Source organism: Carcharhinus amblyrhynchos, chromosome 11 (assembly GCF_965287045.1).
Source record: "Carcharhinus amblyrhynchos chromosome 11, sCarAmb.v2.hapA, whole genome shotgun sequence".
NCBI classification, from domain to species: Eukaryota; Metazoa; Chordata; class Chondrichthyes; order Carcharhiniformes; family Carcharhinidae; genus Carcharhinus; species Carcharhinus amblyrhynchos.
The window spans coordinates 55,804,880-55,826,950 of NC_137334.1; the positions used below are offsets into that span (position 1 = coordinate 55,804,880).

General features: G+C 42.1%; 1 protein-coding gene across 4 annotated transcripts in view; it reads right to left on the reverse strand.

Moving 5' to 3' along the window:
* The window catches only part of LOC145350151 (RNA-binding motif, single-stranded-interacting protein 1-like), a 350,322-nt gene that overhangs the window by 59,464 nt on the left and 268,787 nt on the right, over positions 1–22,071 (reverse strand). For all 4 annotated transcript variants that reach the window (XM_080199154.1, XM_080199152.1, XM_080199151.1 and 1 more), the window contains exon 5: positions 3,374–3,531. In XM_080199154.1, coding sequence (XP_080055280.1) covers positions 3,374–3,531 — 158 coding nt within the window. The remainder of the gene's footprint in view (positions 1–3,373; positions 3,532–22,071) is intronic.

The following is a 22,071-nucleotide window of genomic DNA, read 5'->3' on the forward strand; positions in this document are numbered from 1 at the left end:
GAAGAAGAGTTGTGTGGGAAGAAGGGAGGCTGTGTGTGGGTCTGAGGGTTCAGGGGATCATCCTCATGCCTACGTGGTATGGGGGGGTGGGGGCGGGGAGATTGCCCAATATTTGTGGGTGAGGGGCGACAATGCATCTCTTTGGTGAGGGGTTGGTGGTGTTGTCCTGGTCAGTGTGGGGGCCATCATTTATTTTATTGTAGGTTGGGGGCCTGTCTCCAAGTGCGGAGATCAGTCTTGGAACAGAATGGCTGGCTGGCTGGCAGGTTGTCTGCTATGAATAAATTAGCATCCATCAGACGATAAAATCCCACCAGATAGACACTGCTAAAGCGAATGGGAAACCTTCCAGGTTTCCTGCTGGCAGGGGCATTTAATCTCAATTCGGGAGAACCACGGCCAGAAAAACGTAGTCCTACAATGAACATCATAGGATGATATGTTTTCCTTATGAGGCTTATTAGTCAACAGTAAATGCACCGGAAGACTGGACAACATCAAAATAATACAACGTAGTTTTGTGGAGAAACAGTATCATTTTTCTCAGCCTTTTGGCTAAGATCAAGTGCAGTATCGATATGCTGCACTTGGTTGAAGTCATTAGGTTACATTTCAGCTTCATTTGAAGCAATTTTTTAAAGCGGCATCTCGGCCGTTTGGCTAAGATGCAAATAAGATCAAGCCTTGGAGGAGGAGCTACACCTACTCCAATCAGCTTGGATCATGTAGATCAAGCCCAAGACAGGAGGTGAGAGCCCTGAATTGTCAGCTTGGATCAGGAATGTCCCAACTTGTTGGGACTCTGAATTGGCTTTAATTTGACTTGATTGGATTGGAATAAAGTAAACAAAAAAAATCATTTACAAATATTGAAAAGGGAGGACCATAACAGAATTATGTTTGCCTTCAACAGCTCTGAACTGTGATTTAAACCAAACTGTTGCAGTTTCCAATATGTTTCAAGTTTTAAATAATTAAAAAATATCAATTTTTTTGATTGGGACTGAAATTAGAAATTGTGTGACCCCCATCTCCGTCATCAGAGTAATAAAACAGTGCTGGACTTTTGCAATTGTAATATTGAAAGAAGATGTGGATAGCCACCCAAATTTTGCGGTCAGTTGTGAAGCAAGGGTGCTTGCTGCTGACCTCAAAGAAAGCTATGCTGAGAGATCAAGCAATCTCCTTGACGAGAACTTTCTTAACATGCAATTCATTGCAGCATTCTTTGATAGAGATTCCCAAAGTCAAATTGCCATATTAAAGAATTCTTGTGGATTCAAACAGTCAATTAGGAGAGGAAAATCACTCTCAATCAAATCACTTTTTCAAAATTTGTAGAGAGCGTGAAATCAAGGTTGGGATACATATATGGGAAGAATCTGAAAAGTCGTGAAAAGGTTTCTTAAAAAAATTATTCATCTTTTTAAAACAGCAATTAGTCGTATTAGATAGGCACCGCTCAGCCATGCCCCTGACCACCACAGGGCTTCAATGGCCTCCAGGCTCCCCAGCGTGCCAGGTCTCTGCGAGTAGAGACCCCAGTAGTGATTACCGATGTACCTCACTTGATGCCTGAAGGTCAGAAGATTCTGTATGCTGGGAGTCAAACGGGCTATGTATATTTAAATGCTACTTTAAATATGCTAATAGCCTCTGGGCATGATCCAGTTTGCGTCATTAGAGGGGGGGCTGGGGTGATTGCAAACTGTTTGGTGCTGGGCATGAAGCCAATTTTCAGACCCATGTTATTTTTTGAGATTGGGCGAGGCGAAGTGGGAAAATCACCCCCTATACTACAGCTTGTAGCCCATTAGTGAGTGAACAAGCTGCAACTACAGGATTTCAGTATTAATCTGCACTTATTCTAAATCCTGTGGTTGCAATCAGATTCATGTGAGTTACAACGGCGAACGGTAACACTTCACCGTGAAAACAATGCAAAATCTGACTAGGGTTTTTGACTGCTTGAACAGTGCACCAAAGGAAGAATATCTGGTTCAACTTAAACTGCTTGCTGCATCTTATTTTAAATTCTGAAATTAGTGGTTTCAGTCATCCATGGACTAAGTGATAACACTAAAGCTGGTTCACCAGAAGAAAGGAATTACAGAAGATGGTGGAACTGGATATAAAGCAAGTATGAATATGGAATTACAACACTGTCCTTCCAATTCAGTGCTACAAGTTTACATTCAGTCTAAACAGTTAGGATGAAGAACTTTTTCTCTCTGCCTAGATTTTAATAATACTGCTGCAAAGAATAACTGAATTGATTTGTGATGTCTTTGACCTTTTCACTGGAAGTGACAACAGCACACACATTTCTCCTGGCTTATGCCAAAATTGTTCTTGCTTCCATTTTGTCTCTTGTATAGTGATGGTACTCAAGTAGACAAAGCAAAGGTCCGAAAACTGAAGGTAGAATACTTTGTCAAATAATAAGAAATCTTTCTTATTGAGTACACAATTTTTAGGTGTATTCTGGGGTTCTAAAATCTAGTATGGCCAATGTATATGTAGCAGGACTCGTGAACTGGTGACTGGCCTATTGAAAGTCTCCCAGGCAATGTTTATAGATGTATTGCCATTTCAATATGATTAGTGAACCCGGGACAGTAGTCTTCCTGGCCACTTGTGTCTTCCCCCTCCCTTTCCAGGAAAAGCTCTCATCAACGGGACCAGGAGTGCTCACCCTGCTGGTGGGAACAGAGGCTATTGAGGTTTCGCACCCCACCCCCCCACCCCCGGGAGGTTGGGGTTATGGGATGCCCCTTGGATAATGCCAACCTAGCACTGCCCACTGAGTGCCTCAGCATTGCCCACTGGGCACACTGGCAGTACCAAGGGAGGTGGTGCCAGAGCGGCTGGACTTACTGGATGGCCAAACACGGTGGTGGGAGAGGGCCCCACTGTGCACTCTGCAATAGGATTTGTGAGAGAGGAAGGTGATCAGGGCTGCACATGGTGGGTGTGGGGCAGGGGCAAGGGAGACAAAGAGATTGGGGCTGGCCATGTGTGGGTGGTGGGTTAGGAAACTACCGGAAGGCCAGTGATTGGTTGGAGTGCACATGCGCCACTTTCCGCACTGACAGATTGGTGCATGTGCAGTGGCCCACTCAGCACTGCGCTGCCAGCCCCTCCACTGTGATGAGACCCCATACCCACTTTCTATTATGAATCTCCCTGAGGCACTCTGTGGAGCACAGAATGCCAGAGTTGCGTTCCACTAAGTATGCCCAAAAAACAGGTGGGAAACCTCTCGTTTTCTTGCCTGTTAGGCACTTAAGTTTCTTTTGGAGAGAATCCCGCTCCTTAACAGTGAAATTTGATATAAATTAAACATTAAAATGTCAGCAGCTACAGACAATACCTTGCAAAGCCAACACCACGACTTGTGCCATTGGCATCTCTGAGTATTCGTGTGGAAATTACTTGTCCATATGGCTTCAGCATATTCTCCAGTTCTTGTTCATCCATTGATGGTGGCAAATTAGAGATGTACAAGTTTGTGGGATCCTGTTCTTGTTGCTGAAATAAAAGATAATACAACGAGTAGTCAATTTTGAAACATTAACACACATTTCTATATTTGCAGAACTCAAGCTTCTGGTGATTGGTCCTTTGTCATGTGGTCAACTTACTCTTCAGTGTGACTTGTATGTGCTAATAATGCCTTAAAATGTATATTTTTAAGTTTTGTTTAGAAAGCACCTATTCCAAATTAGCTGGTTGTGTAATCTCTTAAACAGTTTGTATCAAACCATGACAAAGTCTAAAAAGGGAACTCGACTGACGACCTGGCATCGGACTATGTGCTGGAAGTGACAACTGCATACACAGCCTTGTTGATCCTACAAATTCCTCCTCACAAATATCTGGGGGCTTGTGCTATAATTGGGAGAACTGTCACATAGTTATGCAACAGCCTGACATAGAAATACAAACTAAATCATACCTTAACAGACAATGTCCCAGACACCACCATCACCAACCCTGGGTATGTCCTGTCCCATCGATAGGACAGAGTCACTAGAGGTGGCAATGACACAGCAATTTCCGGTTGCAAGTGAGTTTCGCAGGGAGTCCTCAACAGTGCTTTGGACCCCATGAAATCTTATGGCATCAGGTCAAACATGGGCAAGAAAATTTTCCGCTGGTTACAACATGCTGCCTGTCCTCAGCTGATGAATCGGTACTCCTCCATGTTGAACATCACTTGGAAGAAGCACAAGGGATACAAGGGCACAGAATGTACTCTGGTGGGGGAATTCAATGTCCATCACCAAATGTGGTTTGATAGCACAACTGATGATCAAGCTAGCCAAGTCCTGAAGGACATAGCTGCTGGACTGGATCTTTGGCAGGTGATAATGAAACCAACAAGAGGGAAAAACCGACTTGACCTATTCTTCACCAATCTACTGTTACAGATGCATCTATATATGATGGTATAGGTATAAGAGATCACTACATAGTCCTTTTGGAGATTAGATTCCACCTTCACACTGGATATGCCCTCTAACATGTTTGTGTGGCACCATCATTGTGCTAAATGGGATAGATGCAATACATATCTCGCAACTCAAAACTGGGCACTCATAAGGCATTGTGGGCCAACAGCAGCTGCAGAATTGGATACAACACAATCTGTAGCCTAATGGCTCAGCATATATCAAATTCAACCATTACCAATCTCCCTGTGACTACATGGGTTTCCTCCCATATGCCAAAGATGTGCATGTTAGGTTGACTGGGCATGCTAAATTGCCCCTTAGAGTCAGGTAAATATGTGGGGTTATAGGAATAGGGCCTGGGCGGGATTATTGTGGTGCAGGCTCAATGAGCCAAATGGCCGCCTTTTGCACTGTAGGGATTCTATGGTCCCATAACCAGTGGATCAGATCTAAGCTCTACAGTGTTGCTGCCTGCAGCCATGAATATAGTGGATAATTAAACAACTAATGGGAGGAGGAGGCACTACATCCTCAATGATGGGAGAATACAGCCGAAAAGACAAGACTGAGGCGTGTGCAGCCATCTTAATCCAGTAGTGATCAGTGGAAGATCCGTCTCAGCCTCCTTCTGAGGTCCTCATTGGCACAAACGCCAGTCTTCAGCCAATTCGATTTACTCCACATGATAGCCAGAAAACGACTAAAGACACTGGATATTGCAAAGGCTGTGGACCTTGACAACATCCTGGCAATATTACCCGTGAAAACCATTGCTTGAACTAGCCACGTCCCTAGCCAAGTTGTTCCAATACTGCTACAACATTGGTGTCTATCAGGCAATTCAAAAAGCAGGATACATTCAACCTGGCTAATTACTACCCCACCAGTCTACCGTCAATCATCATAGACAGCATATGTCATTGACAGTGCCATCAAATGGCACTTATTCAGCAATAGGCTGCTCATTAATGCTTAGTTTGCATTTTGCTAGGGCCATTCAACTCCTGAACTCATTACAGCCTTGGTCCAAACATAGACATGTGAGCTGAACTCCAGGGATGAAGAGAGATTAATTGCCCTTGACATCAAGGGAGCATAAGAACATAAGAAATAGGAGCAGGAGTAGGCCATCTAGCCCTTCGAGCCTGCCCCGCCATTCAATAAGATCATGGCTGATCTGTCGTGGCTCAGTTCCACATTCCCGCCCTCTCCCCATAACCCTTAATCCCCTCGTTTATCAAAAACAACTGACCGAGTCCTGGCAAAATTGAAGTCAATGGGAATCAGAGGAAAAACTCACCACTGGAGTCACACTTAGCACAAAGGGAGATAGTTGTGGTTGTTGAAGATTAATCATGCATAGGATTGAATTAATGGTGGTGGGATTAGCGCTGATGGCCGGCCAGAAAGCTGAGAGCAACCATACTAATTCTGGGAACCCCAGGGCAATTCTACGTCCATCAAACAATTAATTGCTTACCATCATTGCTCCCATTTCTGTATGGATGAAGCTGTTGCTTCCAACAGCTGCCAACCAATTGAAAAGCCAGCAGCTGTTCAGTCCCATCAGAACCAGCTGTTGCTGAGTGCATCTGTTTCTCTGGTGGCAATGCCTTTGCCACCAGAGGGAATATCTCTGAATCACAGGGTGCCCCATCAGGAGGCCCCAACTGCTTAAACTGCAAAGAGGCCACAAGTTTTAACTGAGCAGCATAGCCATGTGGCAGCATAAAATGCCTGAGTGGCCCTTAACTGGACACCCTGCCCCTCACTTCTGTCCACATCTCCCTTCCCCCAACTGGGGGCTGCATTAAATTCCACCTATGCATTGAAAACAACTTTTTAAAGACATCCAAGTTTTACTATTGTTATAATTATCGAATCATAGAATCTAACGTCGCAGAAGAAAGCTTTTTGACCATTTACGTCCATGTTGGATCTTTGAAAGAGCTGTCCATATTTGCCTCCATCTTTTCCCGTAACCCTGAAAATCTATCTTCATCAAATGCATTGGATTAAACAGGATGTACTCTGCAAAAACAAGTCTGTTCATGGTGGTGTTTGTACTTCACTTCAGCATCCTCTCAATTTTCCTATTCTAAATCTATCATTGTTGCCTTCTATATCCCTTTCTCCGTAATATGCTTGTCCAGATTCCCTTGATGCATTGATAATATTTGCTCCCTGTGGTAGTGAGTTCACATTCTCAGTATTTGGGTGACGAAGTTTTTCTGCACTTCCTTTTGGATTTCTTGGTGACTATTTTATATTGATGGCTTCTGTCCAAGTATGTTTTTTTTAAGAAAAAAAAGTAGTTCACAGCAGGAGCATGGACAATAAATTCAAAATTCTATACTTTTTGAGTAATTTTCCAATGTTGGCCTTTCACTGGGTGTCAGACCCACTAAAGTACAAATCAGAAATTGTACAGGCATTTATTTTAAAATTATTTTAGACCATTAATTTGCAAGGTCAAAGAATCATGCTCAGCAGCAGTGAAATTTATATAAGCACTCTTTGTCAGGGAAGGCTCCATGTCCAAAATACAAGAACAGGAAATTACCCTTCTGCTAAACCCACCTTATGTAACGTTCAACACCAGCAGGTCTTCAAGCTTACAAAGGATAGGTTACATTTGTTAATATTGGCAAGGACAGAATAAACTGAAGATGACAGGAATCAAATAAAGTTTGCATAATACTTTGATTATAAAAACTTGATAAAATTATACACAAAATCTCCTGGTTAAGTTTAAAGTGATGGTGATTCAGGTAAAACTTCAAGAAATTGTTGAAGAAGCAATTGGTAATTAATTTTTAATGGAGTTACATTGAGATGGGTAACCTGTTCCGATCAAGCACAACTCCCACTTGTATACCGTTACATTCTGAGCTGATAATATGGAGACGCTGGCATTGGACTAGGGTAGGTACAGTATGACGTCTCATAACACCAGTTTAAAGTCCAACAGGTTTATTTGGCCCAGGCACAAGCCATTGGAGTTGCTGCCCCACTCACCTGATGGAGGAGCAGCCCTCCGAAAGCTCATGCTACCAAATAAACCTGTTGGATTTTAACCTGGTGTTGTGAGACTTCTTACTGTTCTGAGCTGAGGTTCAGCACATTCAATGCATTATTAGGCTCTCACTTTTATTCTGTTTTGAATACTGGACATAAATCTACCTTTTCATGGGTAAATTCCATTCTTCCTCTCTTCTGGGCTTTACCATGTCCTCCACCTTCATAACTGCTTTCTGCTGTTTTCCTTGTTAGTCTGTGTCTATTTGCCTCTGCAGCCTTAGTTTTCTGTTCCATTACTGGGAGATTTTCACTCCACACTAATCTAACTTTGATCTGCTTCTCCTGTTCTGGATTTTCTTTTCTTGAAGCTGATCAATCTCTGTTTCTTTCAACTAGTTTCCCATAGTCCTTGCTTTCAAATATCCTTTAGAACTCCTCAGTTAACCTTTCCTGGAATGCGTTGAATCAACTCCTTAAGCCCCAACTAATGCTCCCAATATTTTGTGTGCCTCACCTCCCTACAAATACTTCCTCATCGACGGATTTGCTTTTCATGCTCCCTGGCACTTAATGTACAGCAAGAAGTCTCACAATACCAGGTTGAAGTCTAACAGGTTTATTTTGTAGCACAAGCCTTCGAGTGCTGTCCCACTCACCTGAGGAAGGATCAGCCCTCCGAAAGCTCGTGCTACCAAATAAACCTGTTGGCCTTTAACCTGGTGTTGTGAGACTTCTTATTATTCTGAGCTGAGCATCTCCACACCACTCAGTGTGCATCCAGTATACCAACACAGGAACAAAGAATAGCATGTTCTTCCATCCACGTGTCCTGCATAAAAGCTCTTAACTGCAACTTAAACTAAGTTTTAATGTTTTTTTGCCTGAAATGTGCGTGTCACTGGCAAAATTAGCAATTACTGCCCACCCATAATTGTCTTTGGGTTATTAAATCACTTCAGAGGGCATTTAGGCATTAACTGCATTGCTGCAGGTCTCGAGTCACACGTAGCCAGAGTGGGTAAGGACAGCAAATTTCCTTGCCTAAAGGACAGTAGTGAATGACTATCAATGATGGTTTCATGGCCACCATTATTGAGACAGGCTTTTAATTCCAAAGTCATTATTAATTGAATTTAAATTCTACTAGCTGCTGCTGTGGGATGTGAGCCTGTGTCTATACAATATTAACCTGAGCCTCTGCATTACAGGTCCAGTGACATTACCATTATGCTGCCATCTCCTGTTACAGTTCGCAGCAACTAAAAAAAACACATACACCACTTCCTAATGTTTCAAGCTTTGAATAATAAACAGATATCAAAACTCAAGTTCATTTTGCTTATGAACTCATGCACCTCCCTACCTTTGCTTTATTTGGATCAGTGGCTTCAGTCATTTGCTGAAAGGTTAGCATCTACTTTTGTCTTATTATATTTTTGTGAAGCATTGTGCAAGACTTCCCTATGTCAAAGGCACTACGTAACTGGAAATTGTTCTTGCTGATGTGCAAAATGTCAAGTTGGGTGCCTTGGGGATTGATGCTGGGAATTCTCCTAAGACTAGAGTTGTAATATGTTATGCTTAAACTGCATTCTGGTTTGCAGAAAATGCAAACCACATTAAATTTAACTAGACCTCACCTTCACTACAGCATCCAATTCATGCCACTGAGACACAAAAGAGAAATTCAAGTGCTGAAGGTAATTCAGAGAACCTGGTGCCGAATGTCAGAAGGCTGTTATGAAACTCAAACAACTTCAGATTTCCTTTCTGGAAAGTTGGTGATACAGAGGTGACCTTAGACAGTAATTACTGTGAAGAAGGTAGATCCAAAACACAAATTTAGATTGAAAGCAGGGCAAGGTGACACGAGTAAAAGGGTAATTTTGGAAACTTTTCATACAAAGATCAGCCTAATGAATGAACATCTGGATAGTGTAGTGAAGGCAAAAGACATTAAAATTATTTAAGAAACATTTGGATGCCATGAGTTAGGGATTATAAGGTCTTTCTGAATAATGAACAAATGGCCATTGAAAGATCTTTTTCATCCATATCCATTCAATAAAATAAATTAGAATAATTTAGTACAATATTCTAACATTGGCATATCTAATTCACTGGTTATTTCACAGCAGCAAAGCACACTTCAAAGTTAAAAGATAAAAAAAATCCATCAAATCAAGTTGTACACCATGTAACATTTATAGTATTAGAACAGATATCTGTCTTAAATGAATAGACCAGGGAGGCAACCAGCCTGCCTTGCTTTCATCAAATTCACTAGCAAATTAGTTACTGCCGCTTGTGTGGTCCAGTGCCACTTTATAAAAAGTATTTCTATACTTTAATACTGTAACAAACTTAGAATTTTCTAAAACACAGCATGAAAATTCTCTTCCAACAGTGTATGCTAAATTGCTGAAGAATAAATACTTTACTGAAGAATAAATACTCTAGTACTCTACAGACCAGAAGGATTTGATTTGCCAAAGAGAGAAATTCTGAGCCTGCACTCTCCATCTGCAGGAATGGCGAAGTGGGTTCAAAATCCAGAGGATGTGATTCGCACAAGCAAGTTTCTATGAATTACTTTCCAGTGCCACATAAAATAATGACATCTTTAACAAGTGTAAAGTGCCGCAGCCCACACACCCACATTACTTCTGTTTTTACTCGCACTTTCTACAAAGTTAGCAAAATTTGAGAATGTGGAAATATGCGCTGTATATGGCCCAAAGCACAGATTTCTATGAAGCACATTACATTTCAGATCCAAACGAGAAAGGAATTGCTTTGGGGTAAAATTACACACAAAAAGCTACATACCTTAATGTATAACTGTATCTTCTGCCACAGTTTCTGGGTGAAAAATCTCAAACGTTCAGGCAATTTCAAATAAGTTCCTTATTTTCAAAAGATGTGAGGGCAATTCTCCCTAAAACATTCTAAATGTCAAATTTGTGTAACAACTGGAATAAATCACCCTTTTTTTCAGTGGGAGTTGAACAAAGAATCTCCCACATTCTCTGCACTTGTTTTGGCATAAATCCTGTTGAAAATCAGTTGGCTGGGTCTATCCCTGTGGAAGAAGCTGGCAGCGTAGTGCTGAGCGGGCCACTGTATATGTGCCAATCTGTCAGCACCGAGATCAGTGCATGTGCAGTGGCTCAATCGCTGGCCAGCCCCACGACCTCTGCATCGTCGGCCCTTGACCCCATTACCCGATCGCTGCTCTGCCAAACATGCCTGGGTCCCGCCCTGACCCCCTCCCCGCCACTCCCGGCCTGCCTCAGTCTCCCAACCACCTCCCCCCAAGCAGTTTGTCATCCTCCCCCACACCAAAGGCCAGCCCCGATTGCTGGCCTCCCTTCCCCACTGATCCCAACTGCAGGATGGCAGCGGGATCACCCACCCTCACTGATCGCTCGCAGAGGGCCCCTCAATCAGGCTTTGTGCCCAAGGCACTGTTGGTGGGCAGTGCTAAGGTGCGCCTTGAGCATTGGCACTTTGCCTCTTGGGCAGTGTCAAGAGCCCAGGTTGGCACTGTCAAGGTGCCAATGCCAAAGGGGCAACCGCTCCGGTGCTCAACCTTCTGGAAGGCATTGATTGCCTCCCCCTTCACTCCAGTGGGGTTGGGCTGCCAGCCCCCTCCAAGTATGAAGCTACTGTAAACCACGCTAGAGTCAACCACTCCCAGCGTGGGGAGATACTAGCAGGCCTGCGAGCAGGAGACTTCAGTCCCAGGCTCACTAATGGCGTGGAGATGGTATGTAAATTAATGGCCACATACACTACGCAGCTCCATGCCTATTTCTAGCGCGATCTGACGGCGCCAGACATCCTGCGCTGGGAGACATGCTCAGGCCCGGACACCTAAACGCAGATCATGCGAATCGGGACCACTTGAATTTCCCAGCCCACTGTGTTAAGAATCAGCTAGGGGTGGGAGAATCACCCTGTGGTATCTGTTATGGTGGAGAGTTAAATTGTAATGATGTTGTTTTACCACATGAAAGAGGTATAAACTTTATGAAAAGGTTTTTAACCCTTAAAGCAACAATGGTTCGTGGGTTCCTCGCATATTGATTCATTTTAAGTTTTAATGACATATGCTACACTACTGATGTAAACTCAGATACACTATTGATGTGATTTGGAAGTCGGATTTTATTATCCAATGAATCAATGCATCTAAAACATTACTTCTATTTTGATTGTTGCTCTTCCTTGTTCTTTTTTTCCCCCATTTCTCACATGGTAAATTAAAGAAGTAAATTTATTTGGCTGCTTTCTTCTGGCTTTCAGGTTCAACCATTCATTTTGTGGGTTAAATGCTAGCTGTAGGTTGAAAATCTCCTGATTGCTGGGAAAGTACTCTAGAGAACAGAAGAATTTGATTTGCCAGAGCAAAAAACGTGGGCTCAAAATCCAGAGGGCGCGATTCACACAAGCAAGTTTCCAAATTCTGATCTTCCCAGCATCTCACTGCTGGAGTGGCCTGAAACATGCCACGGGATGCACAGAAATTTAATTTTAATACATTAGCATATTGAGAGCACACAGGATTTTCAGTGGTCACTGGCGTGCTGTCATGTCGGCATCATTTACAACAGGTCTACAATTGCCCCCCTTCACTCCAGTGGGGTTGGGTTGCCAGCCCCCTGCAAGTGTGGAACTACTGTAAACCACACTAGAGTCAACCACTCCCGGCATGGGGAGATGCTAATGGGTCGAGAGATTTCAGTTCCAGTACCACTTATGACATGGAGATGATATGTAAATTAATGGCTGCATACACTATGCAGCTCCGTGCCTATTTCCACTGCAAGCTGATGACGCTCGACATCCTGCGCTGAGAAATGTGTGGTTTACAGTAGTTCCACACTTGCAGGGGGTTGGCAACCCGACCCCACTGGAGTGAAGGAGGTCCGGATCCCAACACAGATCATACGAATCGGGCACCACCCAGCCTGCTGCGCTAAAAAGCAGCATGGAGATGGAAGAATTGCCCTGGCCCCTCGCCCTCTGTGGGGGTATTGGAGCACTCAGGCAGGCAGCACACTCTACAGAGTGCACTGCTTAGGGGGCAAAGTGGACTAGGGGACACAGGTTCAACTCAGGGCTGAGGAAGTCCAATAATCAACATTTTGGGAAGAGGGGTCACTTGTAGGCCTTCTCTACCCTTCATGTCAGAGTGTTCTTGCTCTGAAGGGTATGCAGGCAGTGCTTCCTGTGCTTCCCCTTCCTGGGTTCCTGTCCATATCGCAGCTGAAGGAGTACCCGCTCTGGCAAGAGTTGTGGGAGGAACACAGCACTGCCATTCTCACATCTCACAAGGATGATGCTGCAGGTGTACCCCCAATCTTGGTGGTATGAAAAGACAGGGTGGGAGCACTGTGGGTGAACAAAGTGAAATTTATTGACAAACATTCAGGATTAAATGGTGCCTTTACTGCAATAGTGCTTATATTGTTCACTTGTGCCCACTAAGTACCTACAGCTTCTTAATCTTCCTTATCCTTCTACTATGTCTCGGTGTCTCCCCAGATCCACAACTGATAAGGGGGCCTGCTCACTTCCTTGCTCTATTGCCAGAAATGACTTTGGTTGTCATCCTCTGCAGTTGTGGTAGAACAAACGCTGTGGCGTGCTGGGGATCTGTTTACATGGCATTCCCCAGTGCTTGCAGGTCATTATGCAGCAGGCTTTCAGGTTCAACCATTCATTTTGTGGGTTAAATGTTGGCTGTAGGTTGAAAATCCCCTGATTGCTGGCAGGAAAGCGCCACTGGAGTGATATGAACGTCGTGGGAATAGAAATTAACACTAATGAGCCATAAGGTTTGGCCCATAAACATACTGGAGTGAAACACTCAGTTTTTCGAACCGGACCCAACGCACTTGTCATTTTTCAGTAAGATAAGCTGCAATGAATTTTTAATGTGTTTTAAAGCGTCAAAACAAAAATGTTCAGTAATTTTCAGCAAGTCTTTCCCTTCCGCTGACTTTGTGCAATTCATTCAGTAACACACTGATTTCCTTTGAAAAGATGTTCTAGCTCACCAAATGCACATCAATTATGTAGAATATTAATCATAATTGTTGGACTACACATTCTAAACTACTTGCAATTCTTGATTATACTCTGGTAATTTTCATATCTCTGCGTCCATCATATTCTGCACAGCATTTGATAATGTTCATGCATTTGTACCCTTTCAACTTCCAATCACTCCACTTAGCAAGTATTCGTTAAGCTCTTTTAGAAAAAAAGCTTGACCAACACAATGTTAATTGCTTTGTCCAACTGACCAACAACAATGTTCCTATTTTTATTGCTTAAGCACAGAACATATCCCAAAGTACTTCATGAAGGAGATAAAAGAAATAAATTAATGCACATATTCAGTACTTGCACCGGAAGAGAATCTCTTCCAATTTCAAATCTTGGCTGATGAAGGTTAAATTTAACTTGGTATTTACTGGTTTAATTTTCAAAGTGCAAGCTAAAAAACTTGCTTGCATTTTTGTTATCCGTGATTTGGATTTTGAAGATGTGGAAAATATTTCTAACTCCTTTTCTCTAAAACAAATCCAGTTATGAATGTGTCTTCACAACTTAGAGCTAAAGTCCTGGAATTACTTTTCTTTTTGAAAACTTTTACAATTCTTTTGTCCTTTTGTATGTAATGCATGAAACTTCCAAATATTCTGAAAATTACCACATTAGTAATCCAGAAATTTATCGAAATGTTCATTTGCGGAAAAGGCAGGAACGTTACAAAATAAAACTACAAACTACCTGTGTAGTACTCAGGATTTGCGGGAGAGACATATTTGGTGTGCATTTAAGGATTTTGGCAAAGATGAGATGAAAGATGGGTCAGTAGTTTACATGGATAAAAATGTTGAGGGTGCATTATTTGAAGAAAGGTAGTTTCAACAGGGCTGGGGCAGTACTTAAGAAAAGGGAACCATACACAATATCATCTAGTGTGGGGACCAGGAAAGGAAGGGAAATGAAGTGGTCATGTGGTTGGGTAGGTTGAAGATTTAGCACTTAGCTTAATTTTGTGCATGTAAGGAAGTAGCTCTTTAGAGATTGCCAAGAGAGGAACAAAGGGAGGTTCGGTATTGAACTTGCTGTTAAATTGACATCCTGATGAAAATGGCAAATCAAACTGCTTTTCAGGACCAAAGAAATCTTTAAGCAAGCCCAACCATCTGAATGTGCCAACTTCAGATCTGAAAGTGTTTCTTGCTTAAAATGCAAATATCTTGAAAGCTTACGATGATTAGAGGCTGAGTGAATAGTTGTCTTATGAAGTGATGCTGAGTAAATTGGGCTTTTATTCTTTGCAGTTTATAAGAATAAGAGGCAATCTCAATGAAACACAGAAGATTCTGAAGGGGCTTACATAAGGTACTGTTGAGGAATTATTTCTGTTGATTGGGAAAATAGTCTCAGGATGAGGGGTCACTCATTTAGGACGAAGGGGAAGAGAAATTACATCACTCAAAGAGTTGTAAATCTTTGGAATACTCTACCCCAGAGGTTGTGGATACTCCGTCATTGAACATATTTAAGACTGGTTTTACAGATTTTTGATCTCTCACGCAACCATTTAGGACTGAGATGAGGAACATCGGAGCAGGGGCAGGCCATTGAGCCCCTCAATCTTGCTCTACCACTTAACCAGATCATGTCTGATCTTCTATCCAAAAGTCAAAATCCCATGCCATCCTTGCATCCTTTGGTGTCATTGGTATCTAGAAATCTATCAACTACTATTTTGAGCATACTCAATGACTGAGTCTCCATAATTCTTGGAGTAGAGACTCCAATGATTCACCACCCTCCAACTGAAGAAATTCCTCTTCATTTCAGCTCTAAATGGCCTACCTCTTGTTCTGAGACTGTCCCCTGGTTTTAGCATACCCACTGTTCTAAAACCCCAAACAGGAGAAACATCTTTCCTGCCTCTACCCTGTTGAGCCCTGCAAGAAATTCGTAGCCTTCAATGTGATCATTTTTATTTTTCTGAACTACAGAGAATAGAAATTACTCAAGGCGTTGCAAATCCATGGAATTCTCCCCCTTAAGAGTTGTGGATGTTCCATCGTTGAACACTGTTGAAGGGATGGACAGAGTTTTGGTCACTCAGTGGATCAATGATACAGGGCGTGGGCAAGGAAATGGAGTTGAAGCCAGAGATCAGCCATGACCATGGGAAGGCGAGCAGACTCAACTAGTTTAATGGTCTAGTCCTGATCCTATTTCTTGTGTTCCTTAAGCAGAGCATTAATATCCTGATTATTGAAGGAATACACATCAAACGCAGCCACCAACTTCACACAAGGGGACATACTCAAGGTTTTAATTTAGACATGTACAGTAATCAGCCCAAATATGGAATATGCCAAGCAATGCATCCAAGGTTGAACTCAAGCACACCAGTATTGCTGGTGTTTTCACCACACTAATATGCTTAGGAGAACTAACGATTTCTAATTAATACAAACCACCACTTGAACAATGGCCGAATCCACCATTCCCTTTTAGTCAATACCCATCCATCTTTCTTGGAGACTTGAATGGCTACCACACAATACAGACATTTGAAAACGTCAATATAATGAAGAATCAATTGTTCACTGGGCTCCAATAGAGAATTAATTCCTTTTTCCTAATGTCAAAGATTGACATACATGCAATTCATCAAGGTACCAGAAGACTATAATCCAGATCTATGTTTCATTTCTCAAGATAGCCAAGGAAACTTATTTATTGCCTCCAGAACTGTTCTTGAGGATTTTTCCAAAAGGCCCCCTTCTGTGCCAAAAAGTTATATTTTTCTAATCCTCCAGGAATCAACACAGGCTCCCAATTATTACTGCTGGCACTGAAATTCCTGTAATTACATCAACACCCAAACCACAAAGGAATTTCAGAAAAGCAAACTGGAAAAGCTTCCAAAAGTCAATCTGACACCAACATCCAGACGGATTCAACCAACCACTGATGCCTTCAACTGATGAATACGAACTACTTAGGTGGCCACAAAATTCTTCAAAATGCTTTTGGGGCTTAGAAAGGCAGATATTTCTCATTGAATTACAGAAAGAAGAGGTTCTCTTCCAGGAGTATTATCTTAACAAGAGTCCAATCATATAATGATGGCATCCTTGAACTCAGTGAAAGGGGACAGAACCCTTGTCCTGTGGATCAGATGTTGCAGATAGAACCATCCTTTTGGAATGCTGAAAGGAAGGGAACAGGAAAATGTGCTTGGTAGGTACATCACATTGGCTAGAAATGACAGAGGATGATCTGTTGAATAAGGAGGCTGGTAGGCTAGAATGTGAAGTGACCACAGACCCAATGATGGTCTGGGAGGGAAGGGAAGGGGTGAGAGAAGAACTGCATGGAATCTTTAGGATAAGATTTGTCATGAACCCTGTCAACCATGATGGGGTGGGCAGGAATATTTGGTTGCAAAAACCAAAAACATATCAAATGCAATTCTGGTGGTGTGGCGCTCATCACAAGTACACAACTTGACCCGACCCCCGTCACATTCTCCTCCTTTGAGTAACTCACCTTGTTCCACCTTTCTTTCAAAATTCTCGTTCTGTACTAGCCTCCCAATTAAAATGGGCATTTTATCATTGACATTTCCTCACTGTTTTCCTTCCTCATCCTCTTCCCATAAATTTCTCATCTTCAGAGGTTTCAACCTTCATCTCAACTCATCATGTTCTCTCTTCTTTTCAGTTCATTGCCCTCTTCTACTCCCTCAATCTCTCCCTCCATGTAAACTCCCCAACTCATATTCCCGGCCACCACTTGTATTTTGCCATCTCACATTGTCTTACTATTCTCATATTTTCATTCACAGATAAAGTCATTTCTGATTACTTCCTTGTATCACTTATCACCACATTCCCCTTCCATGCCCCAGCCTTATCTCTGCCCTTATCCGTCCTTGGAAAAGTTATTCCCCAATTCACTTAGAATTGCTTTTTAAAGTCTCAACTATCTAACCTGTGACTCTCTAATTGCCATAGAATTTCTGCAGCTACTGATTTACCCAACAATACTTTCACTTTCCCCTCAGTGTCACTTTGATGCTATAGTCTTCAGTAAAACTATTATTCTCTCTCACCCTTACCATTCCTCCTTCTATGGCCCTCTCCTTATCTTACTTAAGTCCAAGGGATACAGATGTGAAAGGGTATGGTGCACAGCAAGTTTTACCATCCACTGCCAAATGTGGTGAGACCATTTAAAATACCATCAGGTCTTACAGTCATCTGCTAAAACTGCTCACTACTTCAGGGTCATCCTCGACTGAAAAGATAACCCTCTGGTGTCTTGTCTCAAATACAGACGGTCTTCTGAATCCATTTCTCTCTCTCCTCCACCATCACCTCCAATAACAAGTGCAAAGAACTCATGGGCTTTGTCACTAAGAGACAATTTCATCAGCTGCCATTCCACATTCCTCCCTCCCACTAGCTTACCTGGCCAAACTTCCTTTAATGTTCTTTCTTGACCGAGCCCTTCATGCTCTCCCTAAGCTCATTGTCCATGAGACCCAACTCCAGAGCCAGGACATCCAGACTTGAAATTTGGCTTTATTCTCCCTCCACAGATGCTGTCAGATTTGCTGATATTTTCCAACATTACCTGTTTTTCAGATTCGAGCATCCATCGCACTATTTTGCTTTTACCTTGACCTCTCTGTCCATGAAAATTACCATCCAATTGCCAACCTCCCCTTTCCCCTCCAAAGCCCTTGAACATGTTGATGCCTCACAAATCCATTCCTTTCTTTCTCAAAACTCTAAGTTGGAATCTCCCGAATCAGGCTTTCTCCCCTCTCACAGTCAAGTGGTGTCCCTTTAAATTATTTTTTGCACTGCATATGTGCAATAATTTAAAGAGGCTGACCTGTTTGTGGCCTGCACTGGTTCCAGGAAATGCCTAGCAGCAATTGTCGAAATTGAGGGCATGATGCTGGTACTGTTCTTTGTATTAGTCCAAATACAATACATCATCTGTGATTTGTAATTATACACAGAACGGCCTCAGCTATGCAAGTACAAAAGTCACAATAATGTCATCAAACACATGAATTTGCCACTTAGAGTCTTGTCTTTCTTTGAAAATGCACCTCAACATGCAACAGGTTTTGGCATGAAATGGAAATCAAAGTTCAAGAACATTTGGCAACAATTGGCAGTCGGGACCATGATGAATAAGATCACCTGGCATTCAGAGACTTATTGACTCAAATGGTGGAGATTTCAATTGGATTGTGCTGAACCTCAAAGTTCCTCACACTATTCAACACAATCAGTTGAAAGGCTGTTGCTGGATCCTAGTGTCCATTTTATTCAACTACCAACCAGACTGGCTTTGGGTGATCTTGCTTGGATTAGACTGACTCCTCTGTATCACTGTTATGACAGCCGCAGTGTATTATGTCACTGCTGCACATAAAACAGGACAGTAAGAAATCCGACAACACCAGGTTTAAGTCCAACCGATTCGGTTGGACTTAAATCTGGTGTTGTCAGACTTCTTACTGTGTTTACCCCAGTCCAACGCCAGCATCTCCACATCATAAAACAGGACAACATGGCTGTACCAATGGAATACCATCAAAAACCTAGGAATAAGTGACTGAACTTGAGAGTCATTCAATTTATACATTGAAAGAATGAGCATATTTTTCAGAACTAATAATATTTCATCATTCAAAGATAAAAATGAAAATGCCTAGACTTGGAATATGACAATTCTTCAGCACAAGAAAGCAATTTTGTTAATAGAGACTGACATAGAAGCACATGGCATGTTCACAGAGCTTCTTGTCCCCAACAAGGCAAAAAACATTGTTCAAAACAGTCACCACCAAAATATAGGAACATTTGAATCCTCTGCCGGTAGTGGAAAGTGACAAATTTGGAACCATAAAAATAGTGCAACAGTTTCTGAGATACATTGAGGCATTGAAGTATTTAACATCACTGATTACTTTGCAACTTTAATGCACCAAGGTTAAATTTTTAAAGCAACTATCGCTGGTGTGATCTTCCGGTCCCACTGATCATAAAACCCGGCCATAGATTCCCCAGCAGCAGAGAGTGCAAACAATGAGAAAACCCATTGACAGCAGTGGGACTGGAAGATCCTGCTGCTGGCCAATGGTAGGCCACCTATGCCATTGCAAAACATGACTGCGGGGAAGGGGGGGAAAATGCAGAAAATCCCACCCTACAAGACAGATTTAGTGTGTGAATTGGTTGACAAATTAACCAATCGAAGTTACTAAACACACAATATTTTACATTTGAGGTGGGTGGAAGATTGCTTTTGCTATGGAGATTTCATCAAAAAATGTTTGTGAATGTCTTCTTATGTAAGTGACTAGTACCGTTTCTATCAATAAGGCTTGCATTTTGCAATATGTGGGCAAAACTGGTCAGAAGAGGCTAGTAATTGCAGTTTAGCAACTTGTTATTGCTGCAACAGCAACCTCATGACACAGGCATGTTAGGACCAAAATGCCAAAAGCTGTAGGTGCCAAAAGATAAACTGCTAGCTGAGTAAAGGCTAATCAGGAAAGAGAACTCATTCCATGAAACTAATTTCAGTGGTAATGGAAAGCAGCGATGTCACTGGATGAAGGTCACAATCTTGTGAAGATTGTTCCATTATGTGTGAAGACACAGAAGAGAAACTGTAGAAATAAGCCATCGAAACTCTTTTATAACCATGGTCATGAAAATTTGGTAAAAAGTCTGACAACACCAGGTTTCAGTCCAACCGATTCATTTGATAGTAAATTTACTATTCACTATCAAATAAATTGGTTGGACTGAAACCTGGTGTTGTCAGACTTCTTACTGTGTTTACCCCAGTCCAATGCCGGCATATCCACATCATGAAAATTTGTCCATTTCCAATAGCTCATGTAGATTTTTGAGAAAAGGAAAAGAAAAGATTGCAAGTGGAAATAATTAAAAGGGGGTGCAAGACTTAACCAACCTGAAAGCTACTGATGAAAAGATAATTAACCAGGAATGTACACTAAAAAAAAAGGCTGCTAATAAAATTGCTGAGTTTATGAACCACGGGGAGATCAGGAAGGCTTCATAAACCAGTTGCTAAAATTGATTTTGGGATGTAGATTTTAAAAAGTCAGTTGTAACTATGCCAAGTGTGCTTAAAGTATGAAACGATATTCACTTTGTTGAGAGCAGAGGTCAGGAACTTCAAATCCTGACTGACCTTGGAGATTTTGTGCATGTGTGGAGAGAGCAACACATGTGCAATTGAGCAGTTTAAGTTCTTTAGGCTGAGGATGGGCCCAGTGTACCTGAGTCAGGTAACCAGCAGCGGAACACCATGGAAGACTGGTGTCACAGCCAAGGGTCAGGGTGGCACATTGGCACTGTGGTTAGCACTGCTGGCTCACACTGCCAGCGACCCAGGTTCAATTTCGGCTTCGGGTCACTGTGTGGAGTCCAGGTAAAGGACTGCAGGTAGCAGATTTTAAGTGAAGAAATTCTCAGTAAATCTGGCAATCAAAGGTGGCTCAGGAGATGCCTTGAAGATCCAAGAAGATAGCTGAATGTTGGTGATTCCATGCTGTGGGCCATTGGGGTAAAGGTACCCCTTTGTAGCAGTAGTGTTCTGCTTCATGTGCCTGAAGAGCTGAAGTTGTGCTTGTGAGTTGGTGCTTGAGCACATACTTGAGAATCTAGAGGAACAGAGTCTTAGATGATGAGACTGAAACCCTGCAAGGTGGGCTGTTGCTGATTTCGTCTGAGTTGTAGTGATATCTGGAGAGAATTCCCAAATGAGACCTTGGAAAGTGAAGATGGAAATCCCTCAGGAGAGAAGCAGGGTTTCAGGGAGATTGATTACCTGCAGTACTGACATCTGGGTGGGATATTGAGATATCCATGGATTTTGTCTTGGTCACCTCTGCCATTTATTGTGTAATGTTTTGTGTTCAACTACAATCTGTTAATTCACATATGCCTCATATTAACCCTGAATGCTTCAGATAACTATTGTAAATTATTTTATTTTTCTTAATGCAAGTTTATTTTTATTTGTTCAAAACCTGTGGAATGTTGTGGCTTTACTCTTTTAGCAAGTGCCTTGAATCACAAACTTTGTGTACTTTAAAACAATGTTACTGGTCCTTAGCCACATGTTATTAAAAACCTTGGGTCTTGGCCTTGGATCATAATATCATGCATAAATATTTGTTTTTCCACTGTTTAGGTTGTATAGTTAGTGAAACAGGAAATAGTTTATCAAATAAAATACTTTATGTTGCTGAAGAGGGATATCTTGCCGAGAGTATAGTGTACTTGTATGTTATGGATATGTAGTGACATCATTATGTACGTGAACTAGTCACCTTGGTGTCGGTCTTTCTTTGCTGATGCCTTTCAATGTGCTGTCTTGAGACGCCACTCATACCTTCTACCATTGAGACGTGCTGCTGATCGAGTTTAGACTCCAATTAAAGTGCTTGACTAAAATCTGTAACAAATGTAACATCTTC